Consider the following 21,498-nt stretch of genomic DNA (forward strand, 5'->3'; position numbering starts at 1 on the left):
CATATTTCCAAATTTAAAAGATAAAAAAAAAGTTTCAAAGATCAGCATAGCCCTGGCCAGTTTGGCTCAGCGGTTAGAGCGTAGGCCTGTGGTCCAGAGAGACCCGGGTTCAGTTCCCGCTAAGGGCGCATACCTCGGTTGCAGTTTGTCCACGGCCCTGGTTGGTCGTGCAGGTGGCAGTCACTTGATGTGTCCCTTTCACGATGATGTTTCTCTCTCTCTTCCACTCTCTCCCTCCCACTCTATCTGAACAAAAAATGGAAGAATGTCCTCAGGGGAGAATTAAAAAAAGATCAGCATAAAAAGAGAGGGAATCAACAGATTTTTTTCTACAAAATCAAATGTTAAAGAGAGAACAAAACCTATAGATTTCACCCTGGCTGGTTTGGCTCAGCAGTTAGAGCGTCGGCCCACAGACCAGAGAGAGTCCGGCGTTCAGTTCTCGCTAAGGGCACGTACCTTGGTTGCAGTTTGTAGTTTGTCCCCGGGCTCCGGTTGGGGTCGTGTGGGTGGCAGCCACTTGATGTCTCTCTCTCACATCGATGTTTCTCTCTCTCTTCCTCCCTTTCTCCCTCCTGCTCTATCTGAAGATAAATCCAAAAATGTCCTCAGGTGAGGATTAAAAAAAAAAAAAAAAAAAACCTATAGATTTCGAATGAAAATAAAATGACAGTATTTCTACACCAAGCCAAACCATCAGTCAAAATATCAATTGCAAGAACAGAATTATATTCTCACACAAGTGCAGAAGAATCCCACCTACAAAATATAAAAACTCCAATAAACGGTATTATAGCCACAAGAACTGAATCAGGAGAAAGGAACTATAAGGAAACTATAACATAGTAAAATATTAACAGCTAACTTTAGCTAGTAACTATTGTGATGTTTAATACAAATGTTAAATGACTACTGAAAGAGAAGCTTCCTACAGTTAAAAAGCAGTAATATTCTACAGCTAAAAGCTGATATACTTACAGGGAGTTTGGTGAAGGCCGGGTTAGTGACATGCTTTCCAAAAGCATCTTCCTGGAATTGAAGAAGTTGTACCACCAGCCCAGCCAGCGTTTTATTTGTAGGTGCATCCGCATGAACATACTGCAAGATAAAGACAAGGCTCAAAAACTGGAACAACCATACAGGAGAATGTTAGTTTTCTTTCTAGTACCTACTAAGCACTGGCACGGGGACATTTTATAGATATCTGAAATATGCTCTCTGCTGTAAAGGAGCTTACAAAAACAAAGGGACAAACAACAGTTTCTTTAGTTAACAGATCTTAGAAATGACAAATACCACACCTAAGAGATTAAACCCACCACACCTGGACTTTAGACAGTGCGATTCTGGACCTCAAACTGGAGCCTAATGCTTCTACGGGATGAGACCTACTGGCCAGTGAATGGTGTATGTGGGATGAATATAAATAATCCGTGGCCAGAGAGCAAACTGTTGTTTTTAAAAAGGGTCCATAAATTCTTTGACATTCCTCTTGTCCAGAAATGGAGTCTATGTCCTCTTCTATTGAATCAGGACCAACTTTAATGACTCACTTGTAACCACTAGAATGCAGAAGTGATGCTATGTGACTTCTGAGAATAAGTAAAAAAAAAAAGTCATACAGCTTCCACATAGTTCTTTTGGGACACCCACCTTTGGAGCCCTAAAGAATGATGAAGTCCAATCACCATGACACCACCATACTTTGAGAAAGCCCAAACTACATGGAGACACCAGGGCCACTAGCCCCAGCTGATGTCCCAGAAGACTGACAATACAACTACCAGACACATGAGTAAAGATGATTCTGGCCAACAGTTGTCAAGTCACCCCCAATCATCAAGTCTCCCCAGTTGAGGCCCCAAACAACATCATCGAGCAGAGACAACTGTTCCCATCATGCCCTTCCAAATTCCTGATACACAGGAACTTTAAGCATAATAAAATGTTTGTTTTATGTCATTAAGTTTTGAGCATAATAAAACAGTTGTTGTTATGTATCAAAAAATGCATGCATGTGCACTTAAAATTGTTAATTAGAATGGTAAATTTATAGCTTTTACCACAATTAAAAAATTGTTTTAAAACAAATGTATGTGACAACAAAGCTGGGGACGAAGTGAGGGGGGAAGGTGAGGCGGATGTCAATAGGGGAAAAAGGAGAAACATCTATAACAAAATTAATAACAATAATACATAAATAAATAAAAGTATACAAAATAAATAAAATAAATGTGAAAAATCAGGCACGCTGAGGGAGATAAAATCAAAAGGCCAAACCAGTGGTAGATAGCAAGCTAGTTTCAGAGCAAAGAAAGGTACTGGGTAATATGACAGGGAATGGATAAATTAATGAGTTAAATTAAATGTAAAAGTTTAGCCCCGGCCTGTTTGGCTCAGTGGTAGAGCGTCAGCCCCCAGACCAGTGAATCGTGGATTCAATTCCGGTCAAGGGCACGTAATTGAGGTCGAGCAGGAGGCAACCAGTCGATGTTTCTCTCTCTCTCCCCCCCTCCCACTCTTTCTGAAGATAAATAGAAAAAATATATATCCTCACGTGAGGATTTTTTTAAAAAGCCCTGGCTGGTTTGGCTCAGCGGTTGGAGCATCAGTCCCCGGACAAGAGAGACCCAGGTTGGGGTCCCGCTAAGGGCACGTACCTCGGTTGCAGTTTGTCCTCAGCCCTAGTTGGGGTCGTGCGGGTGGCAACCAGTCGATGTGTCTCTTTCACATCGATGTTTCGATGTTTCTCTCTCTCTCCCTCCTGCTCTATCTGAAGATAAATGCAAAGAAATGTCCTTGGGTGAGGATTAAAAAATATATATACATATATATAAATTAAAACTAAAAAAAATCTTTAAAATAAATAAATGTAAAAGTTTAATTTGGTATTAAATGTTCAATATCTCTTTAAGAAACCAACATTCAGTAATTTTTTTAAATCTCCAATTTTGAACAAGAAAATTATCTATACTTTCTTCAGTTTCACAAAAGACAACAAAAAACTAATTTTTCTTCCTTGAGCAAACCTCTTTCCCAGTACCACCCAACATTTCAAGATTAATGTAGTAAGTTTCTATTACAATAAATAATACTTAACTCATTTATATATGGCAAAATATCAGTTGTACAGTCTACCATTACTATATGTTGAATAACTCAATTTGTGCTGACAATCGAAGATAGAACATAACAGACGAGGACAATTCTTAAACCTTAACATTCTCACCCTGGCCAGTTTGGCTCAGGGGTAGAGCACTGGCCTGTGGACCAGAGAATCCCGGATTCAGTTCCCGCTAACAGCACTACCTCAGTTGGTTTGTCCCTGGCCCTGGTTGAGGTTGTGTGGGTGGCAACCAGTCGATGTCTCTCTCATGTCAATGTTTTTTTCTCTCTCTCTCTTCTCCCCTCTCTCCCTCCCGCTCTGTCTGAAGATAAATGCAAAAATGTCCTCGGGTGAGGATAAAAAAACAAAAAACAAAAACATTCTCTTAACATTCTCTCAAATTTTTATTTGTTCAGGGGTGTTACCTTTCCATTTATTTTATTTATTTTATTTTATTTTTTATCCTCATCCGAGGACATTTTTCGATATTTTGTTCAGATAGAGTGGGGGAGAGAGAGAGAGAAACATTGATGTGAAAGGGACACATCGAGTGGTTGCCACCCACATGACCCAACCAGGGCCGGGGACAAACTGCAACTGAGATACGTGCCCTTAGCGGTAACCGAACCCGGGTCTCTCTGGACCGCAGACTAACGCTCTAACCGCTGAGCCAAACCGGCCAGGGCTTACCTTTCCATTTTAAATAGCCAGCATGCAATTACTTTGCTGAAGGCTGGTTATTCTGTTAAAATATTTTATTTTGCATGAAATCTTCTAGACCAAAAGTTGATAAAATCCAGCCGGCTGCCTGTTTCTGTGTGGCCCCCAGCTAAGAATGATTTTTGCACTTATCAACAAGATAACTTTATCACTTGTTATAAAGTGATAAATCTCCCTAACAGGATTCCCAAAGGGGTCATATGGGGGAAAAAAGGGGGTTTCTTGCATACGATAAAGCAACATAAATAATCAATAACCGTAACTTGTTATTTTTCAGATACTTATAGATAACTGAACAGTGCCAAATCCTACAACTGAAAAAGATACCATCTTGGAAGAAGGTTGTTCAACTAAAGACAAATCAACCCTCCAGGCAAAAAGTCATTTTAATAATTGTTATATAGCCCTGGCTGGTTTGGCGCAGCTGTTAGAGCATTGGCCTGCGGTCCAGAGAGACCCGGGTTCGGTTCCCGGTGAGGGCATGTACTTCGGTTGCAGTTTGTCCCTGGCCCTGGTTGGGTTGTGCGGGTGGCAGCCACTTGATGTGTCCCTTTCACATGGATGTCTCTCTCTCTCTCTCTCTCTCTGGATCGTGCGAGTGGCAGCCTCTCGATGTGTCCCTTTCACATGGATGTTTCTCTCTCTCTCTCCCCCTCCCTCCCTCCTGTTCTATCTGAACAAAAAATGAAAAAATGTCCTTGGGTGCGGATAAAAAAAAAAATTGTTATATACATATAGCTTTGTATACACTGTGAACTTCACTACTGTACATGTTTCATTTTATGTATTCTGTGGTTTAGAATGAGAAAGGTTTCATGTGAACAACCCGTTTCACAAGAAAGATGGACAGATTCAAAAACCAATAAAAATTATTACCTTAGACTTTAAAATCCAATTTTTAAATTATAAAATATTTGAATCTGGTTTGATACTCTTTTCCAAATCACTGAAAAAAAATGATCAAACATGACAATGTATGTAAGAGATGACAAGTTTAATTCATATATGAAAGTTGACGTTAATGTATTATTGAAAACTATATCTTGTACCCACTCAAAAGGCAGCCAATGTATAACTTTCAAAAGGTTTAAATAAACTTAAAAAAATTTTAAATAGTGCCCTGGCCGGTTTGGCTCAGCGGTTAGAGCGTCGGACTGCGGTCCGGAGAGACCCGGGTTCGGTTCCCGCTAAGGGCATGTACCTTGGTTGCAGTTTGTGCCCAGCCCTGGTTGGGTCGTGTGGGTGGCAACCACTCGATGTGTCGCTTTCACGTCGATGTTTCTCTCTCTCTCTCTCCCTCTCACTCTATCTGAACAAAATATCGAAAAATGTCCTCGGATGAGGATAAAAAAAAAATAAAAAATAAAAATAAATAAATAAAATAAAAATTTTAAATAGTGAAAAAAAAAATTTTTTTTAAATAGTGACATTCTATTTAACCAAGAAAAGAAGCAGGCTGACCATGGGATATGGGATATATGGCAAAAGTACAACACCCACCTCAAATTTCTATAATCCATCTTTAAGGACTATCTCATTTGATTTGAACAACAATCCTATGGGAGTTGCAGTCTTACTTCCAACTTACAAGTGAAAAATTAAAACATGGAAATCAAGTGTTCTGTTCAAGGACACCATCAATTAGCAGGCAAGAGTACTGAATTCACGTCTTCAACCAAACATTAATTCTCATTGCACTATCCCATACTGATATAACTGAATTCATTTCAACTGCTTCCAAAGACATAACATAAAAAATTCTTAACAGCTTTCAAAATTCTGATTCCTGATTATGAAAAAAATTATTATATAAATTATTTCAGTCAAGCATTTTATGTTTTGATCAAAAAAAGCCCTGGATGGTGTGCTCAGTGGCCAGAGCGTCAGTCCAAGGACCAGAGAGTCTCAGGTTCAATTCCCGATCATGGGTGCGTGCCTTGGTTTTATTGGTAGGCACATCCGCATGAACAAACTGCAAGATAAAGACAGGGGCTCAAAAACTGGGACAATCATACAGGCAGAGTTAACCTCCCTGGGCTTCAGTTTCCTTTTATCTAAAGTGGTCACATTCTCTGGACTCCTTTGGCCTAGCTGAAGCTCATTCCAGTCAGAAAGGAGTCACTTGCTCTTCTGTGTTGCTAAGCCAAATTTATCTACAAAGCCTAAATAATTAGGTTCCTAGACTAGTTTGATCTATTCATTCATTGAACAAATATTTACTGAATGCCTATTAAGGGCACTGAGAAAATGAAAACAATACAAGGACGTTCTCTTTTAATTTGCAATCACTTGGGTTTTACAAGTAGGTGTCTATGTTTATCTTTTCCACAGATTGTGAGTTCCTTAAAAAGAGGGATTACATGTGGCCAAAAAGAAAAAGAAAACAAACTAAAAAACCACAATGGGGGCGGAGGATGAGGGTAGGTTGGAGCCAGGCAGGACTCATTGAATCCCAAATCTGCACCTCCTAACTGTAATCTTAGAAAAATTACTTAGCCCTGGCCAGTTTGGCTCAGCGGTTGGAGCGTTGGCCTGCGGTCCGGAGAGACCCGGGTTCGGTTCCCGCTAAGGGCATGTGCCTCGGTTGCAGTTTGTCCACAGCCCTGGCTGGTCGTGCGGGTGGCAGCCACTCGATGTGTCCCTTTCGCATCGATGTTTCTCTCTCTCTCTCTTCCTCTCTCTTCCTCCCACTCTATCTGTACAAGAAGTGGAAAAATGTCCTCAGGTGAGGATAAAAAAAAAAAACATGGGCAAAGGAATAGACACTTCCAAAGAGGACATACAGATAGCCAATAGACATATGAAAAGATGCTCATTGTTACTGATCATCAGAGAAAAGCTAATTAAAACCACAGTGAGATATTACCTGACACCTGCCAAAATGGCTATCATCAATTAATCAACTAACAAGTGCTGGCGAGGATGTGTAGAAAAGAGAACCCTAGTACACTGCTGGTGGGAATACAGACTGGTGCAGCCACTGTGGAAAACAGTATGGAGTTTCCTTAAAAAATTAAAAATGGAACTGCCATTTGACCCAGAGATCCATTCTGGGAATACATCCTAAGAATCTTGAAACACCAATCAGAAAGAATATATGTACCCCTATGTTCATAGCAGCACTATTTACAACATCTAAGATCCGGAAGCAGCCCAAGTGCCCATCAGTAGATGAGTGGATAAAAAAAAAAAAAAAGAAAGAAAAAAGAAAAGAAAAATTACTTAAATCTGGATCCTCAAGTTCTTCTCATGTGTAAAACAAAGTAAATAATGTCTATCATTCAGGATTGTTATGAGAATTTAGGTGAGTTATGTTTTTTAATCCTTACCCGAGGATATTTTTCCATTTATCTTCAGATAAGAGTGGGAGGGAGAGAGAGAAACATTGATGTGAAAGAAACACTGACTGGCTGCCTCCCACACAACCAGGACCCAAACTGCAACAGACGTACCTGCCCTTGACTGGAATTGAACCCACAACTCTTTGGTCTGTAGTCAGACACTCTAACAGCTGAGCTAAAGTGGCCAGGGCATGAGTTATGTTTTAAGTACCTGGCTATGGTAGATACTCAGTTGGTTCACTGACTGCAAAAATAGACACATCAATTAAAAGGGGAACTACCAATGTTATGCTTATTCCATATAGTTGCTGAGAATTATCAATCTGAAAATGCAGTATTAAATGCAACAGAAAAGTGCACTGGCCAGTTTGGCTCAGCGGTTGAGCGTCGGCCTGCGGACCAGAGAGTCCCAGGTTTGGTTCCTGTAGGGGCACGTACTACAAAAAAAAAGCAATAGGCTCTGGCCGGTTTGACTCAGCAGTTAGAGCGTTGGCCTGCGGTCCGGAGAGACCCGGGTTCGGTTCCCGCTAAGGGCACGTACTTCGGTTGCAGTTTGTCCCCGGCCCTGGTTGGTCGTGCGGGTGGCAGCCACTTGATGTGTCCCTTTCACATCGATGTTTCTCTCTCTCTCTCTCTTCCTCTCTCTCCCTCCCACTCTATCTGTACAAAAAATGGAGAAATGTCCTCGGGTGAGGATTAAAAAAAAAAAAAAAGCAATAGAAAAGTTAAAACCCATCAATGTGTACAAATAAAGATATAGTGTATACCAACAAGCAAAAAACCTTCTGGTTAATACTTTCACCACTCCAACACCACTCCCAGAAACTAATAGAATTTTTTTAGGGGGCTGTCAGATTCAGTTTTGAATCTGAGTTACGCCCAAGAAACATACTCTTTTTTTTTGTTTTTTTCTTGTTATGTTTCATTGATTTTTTTAGAGAGAGTGGAAAGGAGAGATAGAAACATCAATGATCAGCTGCCCCCTGCATGCCCCCTACTGGGGATCAAGCCTGCAACCAAGGCAGGTGCCCTGACCAGGGATCGAACGGGGACCTCTCAGTTCATGGGGCGATGCTCAATCCACAGCGCCACACCACACTGGCTGGGCTATATACTCTGGCTTTAAGAAACCTGAGAAGCCCAGCTGGTGTGGTTCAGTGGTTGTGTACCGACCCATGCACCAGGAGGTTGCTGGTTCGATTCCCGGTCGGGGCACATGCCCAGGTTGTGGGCCAGATCCCCGGTGGGGACATGCAGGAGGTGGCCAATCGATGTTCTCTCATTGATGTTTCTATTTCTCTCTCCCCCTCTCCCTTCCTCTCTCTCAAATTAATAAAGAAAAAAATTTTTTAAAAAAGAAACCTGAGAAGTCAAACCTAAGTTTGACTTTGTCTTTAAGACCTCAGGGAAACTGAATCAACATTAACCTACTCGCCTCAGCACTCTGAGACAAACCCTTCTTTCAGCCTCACTGCCTTTTCCTCACTCAAACAAATCTCTGAAGGATTTTCCAAACCTTAAACTAACCTCTTAAAATTGGGACCAAACAGACACAAAGTTTGGAAAGATAGAAATTATTATTTCCCTTTCTTTTTCCCCTTCTTTGATATTTGATTTGAACAACAGTCTTATGGAATTCACAAAGGAATAATCTAAAGGAATTATTACTCCTGAGTATTTTTCTTTGTTAAAGCTATATTAATAAAGTAATACAATATTATATAGCAATTATATCTCAATAAAACGGGGGAGGCACCCTGGCCGATTTGGCTCAGTAGTTAGAGCGGTCCACGGACCAGCTAGTCCTGGGTTCGGTTCCCGCAAAGGGCACATAACTCGGTTGCAGTTTGTCCTCAGCCCTGGTTGGGGTCGTGTGGGTGGCGACCACTCGATTTGTCTTTCTCACATGGATGTTTCTCTCTCTCTCTTCCTCCCTCTCTCCCTCCTGCTCTATCTGAAGATACCTGCAAAAATGTCCTTGGGCCCTGGCCGATTTGGCTCAGCAGTTGGAGCGTTGGCCTGCGGACCAGTGAGTCCCAGGTACAGTTCCTGCAAGGGGCACATAGCAACAAAAAAAAAAGTCCTCAAATGAGGATAAAAAAATGAAATAACAAAAACAAAAACCAGGGGGAGGGGAGCACGAGATTGGGGAGAAAAAAAACATTAAGAACATTACATTTAAAACCCAAAGCTCACCTGATTGGTTTGGCTCGGCGGTTAGAGGGTTGGCCTGCGGTCCAGAGAGACCAGGGTTCGGTTCCCGCTAAGGTCACGTACCTTGGTTGCAGTTTGTCCCCAGCCCTGATTGGGACGTGCAGGACACAGCCACTTGATGTGTCCCTTTCACGTTGATGTTTCTCTCTCTCTCTCTCTCTCTCTCTCTTCCTTCCTCTCTCCCTCCAGCTCTATCTGAAGATTAATGTAAAAATATCCTCGGGTAAGGATTTAAAAAAAAAAAACCAAAGCACTGCCCTGGCCAGTTTGGCTCAGCAGTTAGAGCGTTTGCTCTCGGACCAATGAGTCTGGAGTTCGATTCCGGTCAAGGGCACATACCTCAGTTGGGGTTCATCCCTACTCCTGCTTGGGCCATGGAGGGATGTGGCTCTATCACACTGATGTTTCTCTCTGTCTCTCTCTCCTTCCCTCCCTCCCACTCTATCTAATGATAAATGGAAAAAATATCCTCGGGTGAGGAATAAAGAAATAAAAATTTTTTAAAAAACAAAGCACTGGCTGCAGAGCACATGATAAAAAATAATAGTTTCATAATATATATTCAATTCCTTTAGCCACTTCGAAAATCTCTAGGGCCTCCACAAAAGTAGCCAATTTATCACTATATAAGGGAGAGCAATATTCTTGTCTACTTATGTGGAGATGAGAAAAATCTATAATCCCAAATGTGACTCCAAAATTCCAGGGAAGGAAAAAAAAAATCTAAAAATATACTGTAAGCAATAATATATATCTCTCACTTCCTAAAACTTCACATAAGAAATCATCATTTCTGGAAGTATCACAATGTAATTGTAAAAAAAAAAAAAAAAAAAAAAAAAGACCCCCGCCCATGCCTAACAACTTCAAAAAAGTGACAGGCTTCACTGTGCTCTGCACTCCAAATAAACAGATTCCTAGACTACTTGATCTTTTCATTCATTCAGCAACTATTTACTAAACAACTACTGAGAGGCAATGAGTACCAACCACTTTCAAAGACACTTTGTACTGAACAGGCCTGACAGGATCCTTGCTCCACTACTATGGTTTTCAACGGGCAAGTACAGAACTGAAAAAGGTGTTCCAGGAAATCTCTGCAAAGGGAATATTTTTCTCTGTCTGCTTCATTCCACCTTCTAAGGGAGATATTCCTAAATATTTACATAAAAGGCTGAAGTTGAACATTTGTTATGATCAAAGGGTTAAGGCACTACTTTCAACACCACTGACTCAGCGGAAGGTATATCCCAAAGTGTAGAAGGAACAGATAACTGAAATATTTTTTTCAAAAAGTGGTGCATAAAAAATAAAGATATGAAGTGGAGTGATCTATTATCAATGGGGTTCTCAGGAAGGCCTCACTGAGAAACACACAGATACAAATGAACATAAAAGTCTTGTACTCTCACTATACGTAACTGAAAATACTACAAGGTAAAACCTCTTAATTTTTAATATTACTTCTCATCAATACCATAATTCAATATATTAACCTGCGGTTATTACCTTCCGAGTACAATTGTCCATATTCATTCTATAGCAAATCAACAACAGGTAGGAAAGAGGACCTTAGTTACCTTACTTTATTTTGAATACTGGTCTCTAAACAAAAAAGAAGTAGCTTTTCCACAATGGCTCAGTTTTTAATAATCATTGTTCACACACCTAACTTGCTAACAAAAGAGAAAGATTAACACCCTCCGGGTTGCTGAGCTCGACTGTTCCTGCGCACTGGGGTGAGCAGGGACTTCGCCTGGGATGCGTGGGGCCTAGGAGCCGGGCCCTGGAGCCCTGTGGAGTCCGGACGCGCGGGTTCCGAGGGGGGACCGCGGGGGCGTGGCGAGCCCGGAGCCTGCCTTTGTTGTCCCTCGTGGCGCGCGGGGGGAGGGGCGGCCCGGGGCCCGCGAGGCCAGTGGCCGCCCCCGGACCCCGTCGCGTGGCCTCCCGGCCCCCACAGGCGCGCGAACCCACCTTCTTGTAGTGCTTGCCCAGCCAAACCCGCACCGAATCCAGCTGGGACACCGTCTCCGGGCTCTCCCAAAACTTGCTGGCCGGGCCTCCGTCTTTCCGCCGATAAACGGCCAGGCCCGTGGCCACCGCCGCGCCTCCCGCACCCGAGCCGCCCGCCGCCGCCCCCGGACCGCCGCTGCCAGCTGCCGCGGCCATCGTCGCCGTCCGTCGTCCCCACTGCCTGGCCTGCCCCGGCCCTCGCGGCGCTCCCCGTTCGCACCCGCGCGCGCGCGCGCGCAGCCGCCAACACCGCCTCCTGGCCCCGCCCAGCCAACCCCCTTCCGGCGCAGATGCCCCGCCCGTCCCTTCTCTACCAGCGCCTTAACCGACGGGGGCACGCGCACACGCATGCGCAGCCCTTGCGCCGGGGTAGGGGGAGTATCAGAACCGCACGTCTTCCTGTATCTTCAGCGGAATGGAGGTGTCTGCGCTCTTCTGTGTTACCAGACCTTGGCCTCTGCACGACTGACTCTTTCCGGGTTCCGGTGTCGGGTCGTTATGCGGTCAACAACTGTACGGAGGGAGGTTTTCTTTCGTTGCTGGCTACCGCCGCCTAGGAAAGGGCTGGTGTGAGAAGTTCCGAGGGGAAAGCCCGTTTTGGGTGTCGAGTGCTGGCGGAGGAACCCTCTCAGGATGGGAATCTGCGCCTGCCCGGTTTGCCACAGACCGTCTACTCCAAGTGGCGGAGCCGGCCTTTGTACACAGCCATCTGGGACGACCACCCAGGGCTTCTTCGGCTTCACACATCTTCCTCTCTCTCGTGGCTCCAGCCACATCCGTTTATTCCTGCCTCAGGCTTTTGCACCAGCTATTCCTGAGTCCTGCAGCTCTTTTCCCTCTGATTGTCATTTAGGCGCTTACCAATTTATAGCTTAAGGGTACCTCAGAAAAGTGATCCCTAGCTGTACAGTCTTTAATTTCTTTTAAGAGAAAATTTATTTAGAAAGTTACAGAGGTAGTAAAAGTGAGCCAGCTGGGCTGTGTGGGCTCAGGAAAGACGTTACAGAAGCAAAAGAAGAGCCTTGGAGCTTAGGAGAGGGAAAGGCAAGGGAAACAGGCCTGGAGGAGAGAAGAGGGGGAAGGGAAAGGCGCGGTCTTGTTCCCAAGAAGGAGAGTGCTGACCATACTGTCTCTGTGTAGCACTCGCTACCATCTTGTATTTTTCTTATTTATCCACATAAATTACATGAGGACCTAGTCTTGACCTGTTCATAGGTATACCCTTAGTGCCGGGTACAGAGCCTGTTAGCTAATAAATATTGTTCAATAAATATATGATGAATGATGAATGAACGACCTACAGAGAGGCAAAAAGGTTTTAATTATTAACAGTATGAATGGCCATAATGGAGTTATAAACAATGCTCTATGACCCCAGAGCAGCAAGTGACTGTGAGAAAGTCGTGTGAGTTTTTTAGACCAACTTTTTTTTTATCCTCACCCGAGGACATTTTTCCATTTTTTGTTCAGATAGAGCGGGAGGGAGAGAGAGGAAGAGAGAGAGAGAGAAACATCGATGTGAAGGGACACATCGAGTGGCTGCCACCCGCACGACCAACCAGGGCCGGGGACAAACTGCAACCGAGGTACGTGCCCTTAGCGGGAACCGAACCCGGGTCTCTCTGTACCGCAGGCCAACGCTCCAACCGCTGAGCCAAACCGGCCAGGGCTAGACCAACTTTTAAGAATGAATAGAATGCTGTGGAGGTGGTGCTGGTACAGTAGAGTGGCTGGTGAGGAGCTCCTCCGGGAGCTCAGAGAACTGAGCAGTGCTGAACCGAGGACAGAGGTTGAGCCGATCCTGAACTTTGTGGTGTCTGCCTCGCAGGTTGATCAGACTCTCACTGTGACCCCACTACAGGATTCCAAAGGCCTATTCCCTGATCTCCATTTCTTACAGGTTTTCCTCCCTCAAGCACTTCGAAATCTTAAGTGAGGACAGAAACCTTACAGGGCAGTAAAGCTGCTACTTTAATCAACACTAGAGTTCCTCTAAAAAAAATGTTTTTTAAAGAATGAATAGAGCCCTGGCCGGTGTGACCCAGTGGTTAGAGTGTCAGCCCACCGAAGGGTCTTGGGTTCGATTCCAATCAACGGCACATACTTGGGTTGCAGGTTCCATCCCCAGCCTGGTCTAGTGTGTGGGAGGCAACCAATCCATGTGTCTCTCTCACATTGATGTCTCTCTCTCTCTCTTCCCTCCCTCCCTCCCTCCCTTCCACTCTCTCTAAAAATTAATTGAAAAAATATCCTCGGGTGAGGATTAACAACAACAACAAAATAAATAAAATGTGATGGGAAGAACACATTAATGGGAACAAAGGCACTAAAGTGTGATTAACAGGAACAAAGGCACTAAAGTGTGAACGTATTCTTGGTGAAACTCTCCTTAAGCCCATGGGGTGGAAGCAGAGATGTTACCTGGTTGTGGCAGTGAATTTTGACTTTATCCTGTAAGCCTTGGGAAACTGCTTGAAGAGAGAGAATGACATGATCAGATTTATAGATTAGGAGAGCGATTTTCAACCCATGTGCTTAAAGAGGCACACTGGTGTGCTGCAAGAATTTTTAAAGCATGCAATACCTGACTAGTCAAGGGCACTGACCTCTTTTCCCTTAGATAGTCAAATTTTTAAAAATGACAATAGCTGGCTCTGGCCAGTTTGGCTCAGTGGTTGAGCATCAGCCTGCGGACCAGAGAGTCCTGTGTTTGGTTCCCGCTAGGGGCAAGTACCATAAAAAAAAAGACAATAGCCAACACAACAGCTGTCTGGTGTGAATGAATCAAAATCACACCTATTTTTTTGTTGTTCCTAAATCCACAAAAAAATATTTTTTTTCTGGTGTGCCACAGAATTTTAGTAATTTATGTGTGCCATGAGATGAAAAATATTGAAAATCGCTGGATTAGGAAGATAACAATTCCAACAGTGTGAATGATAGTTCAGAGGAAGAAAGACTGCAGGAAAGATGACCTGATAAATAGTCTGGGACAGAAAGGGTGAGAATAAAATATAAGAAAGACATGGAGTTCAGATTTTAGAAATAATAAAAGCTGGTGTTTAAGGTACACTATGCTGACTTGTGATGCCCTTGTGCGAAATATGCCTACATTCCTGCAGATAAGGATATTAAGGCAGAGAGAGGTTAAGTAACTGGCTAGCTAGTATTGAGTCAGGTTTTTGAACCCAGAAATTAAACTTTGGAATACTACTTCTCCCTCTTCCTATGTCCGTGTTTTCTAGTAATAGCATGTGAGGAGAGCAGGGAAAATGCTATTTCATTTGCCTGGAGCCATATAGAGGGAAGCCAGTACTTCCAGGGCAGTGGTATTCCAACTTGTTTGCTAAAATAACTGCTAAAATAGTTTGGAAAACCATCTTTTTTTTTTTTTGGTACATGCCCCTAGCGGAAACCGAACCTGGGACTCTCCGGTCTGCAGGCCGACGCTCAACCGCTAAGCCGAACCGGCCAGGGCCTTTTTTTTTTTTTTTTGATATTTTGTTCAGATAGAGTGGGAGGAAGAGAAACATCCATGTGAAAGGGACACATCGAGTGGTTGCCACCCACACGACCCAACCAGGGGACAAACTGCTGAGCCAAACCGGCCAGGGCAAGATGGGCATTTTTTGTTGTTGTTACAGATGTTTCTCCTTTTTTACCCCATTGACACTCTCCTCCCCATCACCCCCACCCCAAGATGGGCATTTTTAAATAAAATGGTTACATCGCCTTTTAAAAGTTTTTTTTTTTTTTTTATCCTCACTCAAGGACATTTTTCTATTCTTTGTTCATATAGAGCAGGAGGGAGAGAGAGAGGAAGAGAGAGAGAGAGAGAGAAACATCGATGTGAAGGGACACATCGAGTGGCTGCCACCCGCACGACCAACCAGGGCCGGGGACAAACTGCAACCGAGGTACATGCCCTTAGCGGGAACCGAACCTGGGTCTCTCCGGACCGCAGGCCGACGCTCCAACCGCTGAGCCAAACCGGCCAGGGCGCCTTTTAAAAGTTTTTTTGTTTCTGTTTTTGTTTTTTGTTTTTTTGGTACGTGCCTTTAGCGGGAACCGAACCTAGGACTCTCTGGTCCGCAGGCTGACGCTCCAACCACTGAGCCAAACCAGCCAGGGCACCTTTTTAGTTTTTATTTTGAAATCATCTCAAACTTACGAAAAGCTGCAAGTACAATACAAAGAACTTTTTCTTATCTTGAATCCTATGACGATAGTATGCTGCTGACATCACATGCCTATCAATCAAAACACATCTCTGTGGCCCTGGCTGGTGTGGCTCGGTTGGAGCATTGTCCTGTACACTGAAGGGTTTTGGGTTCAATTCCCAGTCAGGGCATATACGCAGGTTTTGGGCAACCAATTGATGTTTTTCTCTCTCTCTCCCTCTTCCTTCCTCTCGATCTAAAAAAAAAAAAAGTGCAGTGGGGTTAATATCTGAGGTCTCAGATGACTTCTGCTCCTTTTCAGTAAAGGGTAAAATAAACTTTGTCAGAGTAAGAGCTGTAATGGTTAATTGTGATACTTACTATGAGGGTTTTGTGTACTTTTTTGAATAGAGTTCTTTGCGGTTTTAATTTTTTTTCTTTTTTCAATCCTTACCCGAGGACACTTTTCTATTTATCTTGAGAGCGAGGGGTGGGGGGGGGAGAGAGAGAGAGAAACATTGATGTGAGAGAGACACATAAACTGGTTGCCTCCTACACGAGCTCCACCGGGGCCAGAGATGAACTGCAACCAAGGTATGTGTCCTTGACGGGAATCAAACCCGCAATTCATTGGTCCTCGGACCAACACTCTTAACTGTTGAGCCAGACCTGCCAGGCACAATTTTAATTTTTAAATGGGCTTTGGGATGCATGGGACATTTAAATACAGGTATTTAAAAATAAATAAAAATTGGGAATGATCCTTAGATGTCAGCTCTAAAAGAAATGCATTCCTGATTGGTCAGAATCTGACAAGAGGTACAACCAAGTATCACAGGGAAAGGCATACAATAATGAATGTGAATACAGTAATGAACATTGCCGACCTCTAGTGCTTAATAGAGAAGTTACATTTCCTCTCAAAAGACTCCCAAGTAGGGAGGACTGGCACCAAAAAACCACTGGCTGGCTGGCACTGATTTCCTTGGTGCAAGGAGAATAAGCAGGCAACTTTAAGCCTTTTAAATTCATTTTGTTTATTTTTGTTCAGATAGAGTAGGATGGAGAGAGAAGAAGAGAAAGAGAGAGAGAGACATCAACGTGAAAGGGACACATCGAGTGGCTGCCACCCACACAACCCAACCAGGTCCAGGGACAAACTGCAACCAAGGCACGTGCCCTTAGCGGGAACCAAACCTAGGACTCTAGTCCACAGACCAATGCTCCAACCGCTGAGTCAAACCGGCCAGGGCTTTACATTCATTTTAATCACTGATATGTTTTGATGTATTTCTATCATCTTACATGTTTATTTTCTGTTTACCATGTTTTTTCTTTGCTTCTCTTTTCTCCTGCTTTCTGTTCTATTCAATTAATATTTTATTTCCCTGCCCTGCCAGGTGTGGCTGTTGTATGGGCTTCCTCTTGTACACCAGAAGGTTGCTGGTTCGATTCCTGGTCAGGGCACATGCCTGGGTTATGAGCTCAATCCCCCATGGGGAATGCAAGAGGCAGACGATTGATCTTCTGCTCTCACATCGATGTCTCTCTCTCTCTCTCTCTCCCCCACCCCACCCCCCACACACACACTTTATCTGATGATAAATAGAAAAAATAGCCTCAGGTGAGAATTAAAAATAAATCAATACAAATATTTAAATATCTTTATATAATTTATGTCCCCTTGACTGGCTCAGAAGCTATGAATTATATTTGTATGTGTTTAGTAGTTATACTTAAATTGCTTTTATGTATTCTAAATAAAACTTTCTAACAAAATCCTAAGTTATTACTGTTTTGTTTTTTTTCAAATTATAAGATAAAGTTTATTTAGCAAGTTAAAGAGGTAGTAGAAAGCGAGCCAGCTGGGCTGCATGGGCTCAAGAAACAAGTTACAGAAGCAAAAGAAGGGCCCTTGAATTTAGGAGAGGGAAAGGCAAAGGTAAGTAAGTGCCTGGGGGCAAGAAGAGGGGGAAGGGAAAGGCATAGCAGGCTCCAGAGAGAGAAAGCATGCTTATCACAGTTTTTACCTTCCTCCTGAGTAAGACCTTCTCCTGAATTGGGGGTGGGTGTGATTGCCCTGGAATGATTCTTTTACCATTGCCAGGGATAAAGTCACAAAATGGGGTCCAGTGTGGTCAGTAAAACATGAAAAGGAGTCTTTTAAGACTTTATGAGCCCGGCTGGTGTGGCTCAGTGGTTGAGCGTTGACCCATTCACCAAGAGGTTGCAGGTTCAATTCTGGGTCAAAGCACATGCCCAGATGTTGGGCCAAATCCCCAGTGGGGGGCATGCAGGAGGCGGCCAATCAATGTTCTCTCTCATCGATGTTTCTCTCTCTTATCCTTTCCTGTCTCTCAAAAATCAATGAAGAAAAAAATATATATATATTTTTTTTTATCCTCACCCGAGGACATTTTTCCATTTTTTGTTCAGATAGAGTGGGAGGGAGAGAGAGAGACAGAAACATCAACGTGAAAGGGACACATCGAGTGGTTGCCACCCGCACGACCAACCAGGACCGGGGACAAACCGCAACCCAGGTACATGCCCTTAGCGGGAACCTAACCCGAGTCTCTCTGGACCGCAGGCCAATGTTCTAACCGCTGAGCCAAACCGGCCAGGGCGATATTCTTAAAAAGACTTTATGAACTGGGTACTGGAAATGTCGAGGGGAACACTATAGCTGTACACCTAAAACCAATCCATAATTTTTTTTAAAAAGCCCTTGCTGGTTTGGCTCAGCAGTTGGAGCGTTGGCCTGCGGACCAGAGAGTCTTGGTTCAGTTCCCGCTAGGGGCACGTACCAAAAAATAAGGAAAAAAAAAAAAGATTTTATGAGAACTGCTAAAACCATCTTGCTAGAAAACTGAGGATAACGACTTGAAGATAGAAAACATAGACATGATAAGAACCTGGGTCCCGCTCTGGCAGATGTGGCTCAGTTGGTTGGAGTGGCCCTCAGTTCACCAAAAGGTCTCAGCTTTGATTCCAGGTCAGGGCACATACCTAGGTTGCAGGTTCAGTCCCTGGTTAGGGCGTGTACCAGAGACAACCAATTGAAGTTTCTCTCTCTCTCTCTCCACTTTCCTTTTTCCAAAATCAATAAATTTATCCTCAGGTGAAGATTAAAAAAAGAACCCACATCCCTGACACTGTTGAGTCAATCAATATTAAGCTGATTGACTGAATCAATTAACTATGAGTTCTGCTAAGCCAATTTTGAGTCAGCGTTTCTGTTCCTTGTCACCCAAAACATCCTAAATGACACATACCTTTATATTGTTTTATTTTTACCTAAAATTTTAGTTCCATCTTTTATGTCTGCACAGTTATTTTAATAGTCACCAGTAAATAGTCAGTGGTAAATTAATATTTACCAATATAACTTTCTAATATTAGTGCATGTCACCATGTATCATACCCACTCCTTTCCACTGGGTTAAATTTTTTTTGCAAAACACATTACTTAGTTGGTTCTGACCATTTCTTTCTTTCTTTCTTTTTTTTGATACGTGCCCCTAGTGGGAACCAAATCAAGACTCTCTGGTCCACAGGCCGACACTCTAACTGCTGAGCCAAACCGGCCAGGGCTGTTCTGACCATTTCTTATTCAGTATATATAAAATCTTTATCTTTTCCTCATTTTAGAAAGACAATTTAGCTGGATATAGAATTCTTTTTTTTTTTAACTTCTTGATTTTAGAGAGAGGAAAGGAGAGAAAGATCAATTTGTTGTTCCACTTACTTATGTATTCATTGGTTGATTCTTGTACGTGCCCTGACTAGGGATCAAACCTGCAACCTTGGCATATCAGAACAACACTCTAACCACCTAGACTACCTGGCCAGGGCTGGATATAGACTTCTAAGTTGACAGTTATTTCTGCTCTCTACTATTGTTGGGAAGTTACGTTGTCAAATTGTTTTCTATTGTGGGTTTTATGCCTTTTCTCTCTGGTAGCTTGTAAGATTCTTTTATTCTTGATATTCTACAGTTTCATTGCAGTGTCCAAGACATATTTATTTATTTATCCTACATGGCATTCAGGGTGTACATTTGTTCTAAGGATTTGCATCTTTCTTCGGTTCTGGAACATTTTCTAACCATGTTAAATGCAGTATAACTTCTTTGCAAACCCTATACTTTATCTTTTGTGACTCCTATTATAAACTTATGTTGAAGACCTTCAATCTAGTCTCCATGTTTTTAAATTGTTCCTTTATTTCTTTCTATTTTTCTCTTAGTAATAAGTTATTCACTCATTACTTTCCAATTCACTAAACCCCTTCCCACTAAGACTTGTCAAGAGTTTATGACTTCTACAGAACATTTATTCAATCATTGCATTTTTAGGATTTCTAACAGGTTTGTATTTCTAGAATTTTTAACCAGCTCTTTAAATATTTACCTATTACCATTTCAGATTATGAAATAATTTTCATAATATTATTTTTTTATATATAATGTTTTTTTTTATTTTATTTTATTGATTTCAGAGAGAGAAGAAAGGAGAGGGAGAGAAATAAAAACATCGATAAGAGAGAACATAGATTGGCTGCCTCCTGCACTCCCCCCACTGGGGACTGGGCCCACAGTCCGAGCATGTGCCCTAAGAATCAAATTGGTGACCTCTTGGTGCATGGGTCGACGCTGAACAACTAAGCCACACCAGCCGGGTGTAACGTCTTATTCTTTAAAACTTGGCATCCTTCCTTTATGTCTTTGAATATTCTAAACATACTCATTTTAAAGTTATCAGGTCCTGCATTATTTTTATTTCAAATGCTGTGAATTCATCTCTTGTTGCTAATATTGTTAGTTGTTTCCCTTTTGGTTAGGTTTCCTTGTATGTTTTGGAAGCTTAACTTATAAGCTTCTTGTGAATAGAAAATTTTTTCCCCATACATGTATCTCTCCCTCCCTGGTTTTGTGGTAACCTCTACCAATCCTCCAGAAAACCAGAAACAAGTCTTACAGTCAGTAACTTGAGACTTTGTTTCCACCATGTAATTTGGGAGGCAGGAGATACAGGCACCAAGTGAAAGGGTATCTGGATTTTGGTGTGGATTCAATGTTTTATCTGCTCCCTACGTATACACCTTCATAGGAACTATATCTTCATGGTTGGCTTGCAGTTCTGCAGAATGAGTAGGAAACTGAAGCAGAGAAGTTTCTAGAAACATGTCAGAAAAGAATGGTCTAGAGACTAGACACAGAAAAATAAGGCAGTGCTAAGGAAATGACCATGAAAAAAGAGGTGAAATATGTGGGTTGGAGGAAAAAACATATACTAACTAGCAGTCAACTCAATGTAAAGTTTATCTGAACAGATACAACCATTCATTAAAAATAGTTCAAGGCTCAAGAAAAAGAAAAGGATATTCTGAAAGAAAACTAAAAACATAACGTGCAAAAAGCTCAAGTATTCAGAATGCTACACTTGAGCTTGTCTTGCAGGACTTCCTGTAAGTTTTAAGACTTATTTGCATGCTTTTCTCATCCTCTCAACCAGGTTAGTTTCCTTTGGGGTGTCAGGTCTTTATCACTTAATTCAAAACAGCACTTAAAACATAATGTGTATAAAGCTGAATCCATCATCTCCAACTCCTATGTCCCTTAATTATGAGATAGAAACATCAATGGGAAAGCCCCCCTCCCCTACACAGGGATTGGGTCCACAACCTGGGCATGTGCCCTGACTGGGAATTGAATTTGGTGACCTCTTGATGCATGAGTCAACGCTCAACCACTAAGCCACACCAGCTGGACTCCCTTAATTATATTAACAGTGCATAGTTCTTCAGCCATCCTGGTCATCTCTCCACACATCTGTGGCTACAAAGCAACCTAGAGCTCTATGATCACCTGCATTCCTTTCTTTCCTGCCTTTTTCACTGCTAAGCATGGTTCAATCCATTACCTCTTATCTGATTAGTATCC

General features: G+C 42.6%; 1 protein-coding gene across 1 annotated transcript in view; it reads right to left on the reverse strand.

Moving 5' to 3' along the window:
* The window catches only part of SMARCC1 (SWI/SNF related, matrix associated, actin dependent regulator of chromatin subfamily c member 1), a 157,698-nt gene extending 146,040 nt beyond the window's left edge, over nt 1-11,658 (reverse strand). Inside the window, exons 1-2 of the mRNA XM_036266186.1 lie at nt 11,356-11,658; nt 979-1,098 (exon numbers count right to left, since the gene is read on the reverse strand). Of these exons, the coding sequence (XP_036122079.1) occupies nt 979-1,098; nt 11,356-11,550 (315 nt within the window). The 5' untranslated portion in view covers nt 11,551-11,658. The remainder of the gene's footprint in view (nt 1-978; nt 1,099-11,355) is intronic.
* Nucleotides 11,659-21,498: the final 9,840 nt, after the last annotated feature.

The sequence above is a fragment of the Molossus molossus genome, unplaced genomic scaffold (genome assembly GCF_014108415.1).
Source record: "Molossus molossus isolate mMolMol1 unplaced genomic scaffold, mMolMol1.p scaffold_m16_p_18, whole genome shotgun sequence".
Lineage (NCBI taxonomy): Eukaryota > Metazoa > Chordata > Mammalia > Chiroptera > Molossidae > Molossus > Molossus molossus.